Raw genomic sequence first — 3,888 nt, 5'->3', positions numbered from 1 at the left:
TCTGTTTGTTGTACGCTTTATCTTAGAATATGTCCATCTGTGATACCAAGGGTTTTCTTTGGTTTTTATTTTCTGCATTTTTGTTGTAGACTTTTCTATAGACTGAATCTAACACAAATTTTGTTACAGCTTATTTAAGAAAAGGAAGAACATTATAGTTTGCAGACTGTTCTTCCCTTAATTTTACCCTAAAATGTTTTGGACTTGTAGGTTGTGCTGATTGCTTAGTAAGAGGTGCATATAAAGGAAAATACAAATTCATTTACTCACTAATTGTTGAGGATATTATTTTAAATATCTCGTGCAACTAAGCTCTTCAGCCTCAGAGCAGATCTCTGTGTGATTTTCTTAAGTAGTTGTTTAACCCTAAACAAGACCTGAAACACATTCAGGAGACAGAATCACAGAACATTAAGGATTGGAGTGGACCTCCAAGATCATTTAGTCACAGCCACTCCTGCCATGGGCAGGGATGCCTCTCACTGGATCAGGTTGGTCAAGACTTTATCCAGCCTGGCCTCGAACATAGGAACATGCTGGTTTGACCATCCCAGTGATATTCAAAATCCCCAGAGCTGTTGTAAGTAGTCTGGAGGAGCAGGGGAAGGCGCAGGAAGGTGTCTCCCCCCGGAGATCGGCTCTCGGGAAGGCGGAGGGTGTAGGTACCAACCGTGTCCGCTGGACGGCGCCCGAAGCACGGAGCGGCCGCGGTGCTGAGTGCGAGCACCGGCTCGGCCTCTCCAGCAGCGATTTCGTCCCGTCATAAACCAGTGGCATTCTGTGACAGAATTACATCCTTAACCCACCTTCAAGAGATGATAAACAGCAAACAAAGAACACATGCAGACAGCAAGGTGTTACATAACACATTTCTGAGAACGTGTGCAGCAACTCCAAGAGCAGCACCTATTAAACTAATACAATGGGCACTTACAACAAATTTGTTTTCACACGCTCTGGTCAGATCTGTTGTTACCTCAACTCTTTGTGCCCCACACGGGATGTTTTAAAAGACTGTTGTGATTTAACTCAGCAGGCAGCTAAATACCACCTAGCCAGTTGTTCATTTCAGCCCCCCATGTGGCATAGGAGAGAGAAAATGGGGGGGAGGAAATATAAAATCTGTGGGCTGAAATAAGACAGTTTAATAGGACAGAAGAAGAAAATCACAATAATGATAAAAGAGTTAGAATGTTCAAAGCAATTGATGCACACTGCAATTGCCCAGCAGCAGCTCCCAGCCAGCTTCCCCCCTCATTCACATGCTGAGCTTGTTGCTGTGTGATGCAGAACATTCCTTTGGCCTGTTGGGGTCAGCTGTCCTGCCTGTGTCCCCACAGTTTCTTGTGCCCCGCAGCCTCCTTACTGGTGGGAGAAGCTGAAAAGTCCTTGATGTGGTGTAAATGTTGCTTAGCAACAACTAGAACATCCCTGTGTTATCACACACTCTCACCCTAAATCCAAAATACATCTCTATACCAGTTACTAGGAAGAAAACTGTCTCTGTTCAGGCCAAAAATAAGACACTGGCTGCTTCTATATGAAAGACTGAAAGTGGTTTATTTGTTCTTCTGAACAGGAAGGTAGAGTCAATTGATGTTCTTGATGCAGTTGGAAGCAACATTGTAGTGAGCACGAGAACTGGAGAAGTGATGAGGATTTTGCCAAGGCTGCATGAAGATATCAATGAGGAATGGATATCTGACAAAACCAGGTGTGTGGATGTGCTTGTGCCCACGTGTGTTTATGCATGCATTAAAGGCACAGTGTGGAGAACCAGAAATGTGCACAGTAGCACTGACTTTGGTATTCAGCTGGTAGTATTGTAAAGCTACAGTGAAGAAGAATAATTGTAAAATATGTTTTTTAATTCTATAATTGAAGTTGCTGATTTTTCTAATGTTCTGATTTTTGTAACATTTTTTCGCGGTAACTTTTATTTCTGTTACTGATTGTTTGCTGAGTTTTTGAGAAGGAAAAGTTAAACTTTCAGGGGAAATATTTCTTGGTTTTCTCTTTTGTAAAAGTCTGCAATTAGAAAACTCACTCACAGAATTATACACAATTATCATTGTCTTTGCTTTTTAATGATATTTTGGTGTTCACTTAGGTTTGCTTATGATGGTCTGAAGCGTCAGAGACTTACTCAGCCAATGGTCAAAAATGAGAAAGGAGTATTTGTTTATGCCTCGTGGGAGGATGTGTTACCTCGTGTTGCTGGTGTGGTAAGAGTAGTTTTCAATATAAGTAGTCTAAAATTAATTCCTAAAACTGGATGTATTACAAATATTAATATCAAATTAATTAAATTTAAAAGGATTTTTTCTTTAAGGTTAGAGGGGAACCATTGTCCTTCTACTTAAATTTCTTATTTTGACTAATATTTTCTGTTTCATGGATTGGACCTTTTAAAGAACTTTTTCTTATAATGATTTCATTTGGAGCATTGGGAGAGAAATTACTTTTATTTAAATAGGAAAGTAAACTGTTTCTTCAGAAATTTAGGAGGAAGCAATCTTCCCAAATACTCTGACCTATCTGAAGACATCTTTAAATTTATTTAAACTGTGCTATCACCACTTTTGCCGTCAAAGACATTAAGTCTGTATTACTTATATTTGAATTGTGCTTCCCTCAGTGCTTTCTCTGTGTGGTGATTGATTCTGCAGCTCAAATGAAGTGCTGCATGACTGCTCTGGATTTTGATTAAAAAATTTTATGTGGGTGAAGTAGAATTGAATAACTGTAATTGAACTTTCCTCAAGGATGTTTTTGACCATGGTACAGTAGCAGGGTTTGTTACAAAAGCTATTTCTTCTCAGATAATACCTTTAAGTTTACTACCAGAGCGTGTGTTACGGAAGTTTGTGTTCTGTCTGCACTGTGGCTCTGTTAAAATAAAAATATTCACCAACCTCCCTCTCTCACCACGTCAAATGAGAATTAGCTACATCTGAGTGATAACTCAAGTGGGAGAGACCTGCATAGAATGCAGAGAGCTCTTCTTTGCTTATCATGAGTTCTGAAGGAGCTGGAGTTGCTGCCTGGCAGGAATCAGACATCACTGATCAGTTTGTGCTACTCCAGGCCAGCAGTAGCACTGTTGGCTTTGGCATGCCCTAATTTAACAAATATTTACCTGGGCTAAATAAGAATTTATTTCAGCGGTTTCTCTTGTTTATGTTTATGCTTCCTTTCTCTGCAGCTCCAGTCAGTGGAAGGTAAGGATATAGCAGCAGTTGTAGGAGGGCTGGTGGATGCAGAAGCACTAATAGCTCTGAAAGACCTACTGAATAGACTGAATTGTGATATGCTCTGCACTGAAGAGATCTTTCCTACTGCTGGAGCTGGGTAAGAGGACAGGCAATGTCTGTCTATAATTAGTATGTTAATAAACTTTGCAGTCTGCAGATCATCGATGGCAATATTCTGAAATTAGCAGGAATAACAATTGGTAATGCATTAGCAGGATTTATTTGAATTTACAGTCCTCACATATAGAGAGTATTTATGGATTGTGAGTTGATTTGTAGTCTCTTCTCTAGCAGGGGTTGCACGCTTACCCCCTGTTGTACTGAATGTACGGCTGCTGCAGTTTGAGTCAGTCACTGAAAGCCAGTTACACTCTGGGGTAAGCTGGACAAGTTAGTCTATTTCTATTTGTGATGTGAAAACTTTAGTACATTTATGATTAGTAATTTGGATTGAGAAATCTCTTCTTTGTCTTTTCCTGAGATGAACAAGTATTTTGAGCATTTACAATCTTTACTTCTTTCCTTCCCACTACTGAATTCATATTCTCTTTCTTACATCGTTTTGTTACAGCACAGATTTACGCTCCAACTACCTGCTGAATACCAGGATTGCTGGGGTGGAGGAGGCAGATGT

The 3,888-nt window shown here is 40.0% G+C and overlaps 1 protein-coding gene across 1 annotated transcript in view; it reads left to right on the top strand.

Moving 5' to 3' along the window:
• The window catches only part of NDUFS1 (NADH:ubiquinone oxidoreductase core subunit S1), a 14,739-nt gene that overhangs the window by 4,420 nt on the left and 6,431 nt on the right, over positions 1-3,888 (top strand). The window contains 4 exon segments of the mRNA XM_005415915.2: positions 1,580-1,714; positions 2,111-2,225; positions 3,206-3,351; positions 3,826-3,887. Coding sequence (XP_005415972.1) covers positions 1,580-1,714; positions 2,111-2,225; positions 3,206-3,351; positions 3,826-3,887 — 458 coding nt within the window.

The sequence above is a fragment of the Geospiza fortis genome, unplaced genomic scaffold, assembly GCF_000277835.1.
Source record: "Geospiza fortis unplaced genomic scaffold, GeoFor_1.0 scaffold112, whole genome shotgun sequence".
NCBI classification, from domain to species: Eukaryota; Metazoa; Chordata; class Aves; order Passeriformes; family Thraupidae; genus Geospiza; species Geospiza fortis.
The sequence above is the reverse complement of the archived record's forward strand: the minus strand, read 5'-3'. Positions and strand labels throughout refer to the sequence as shown.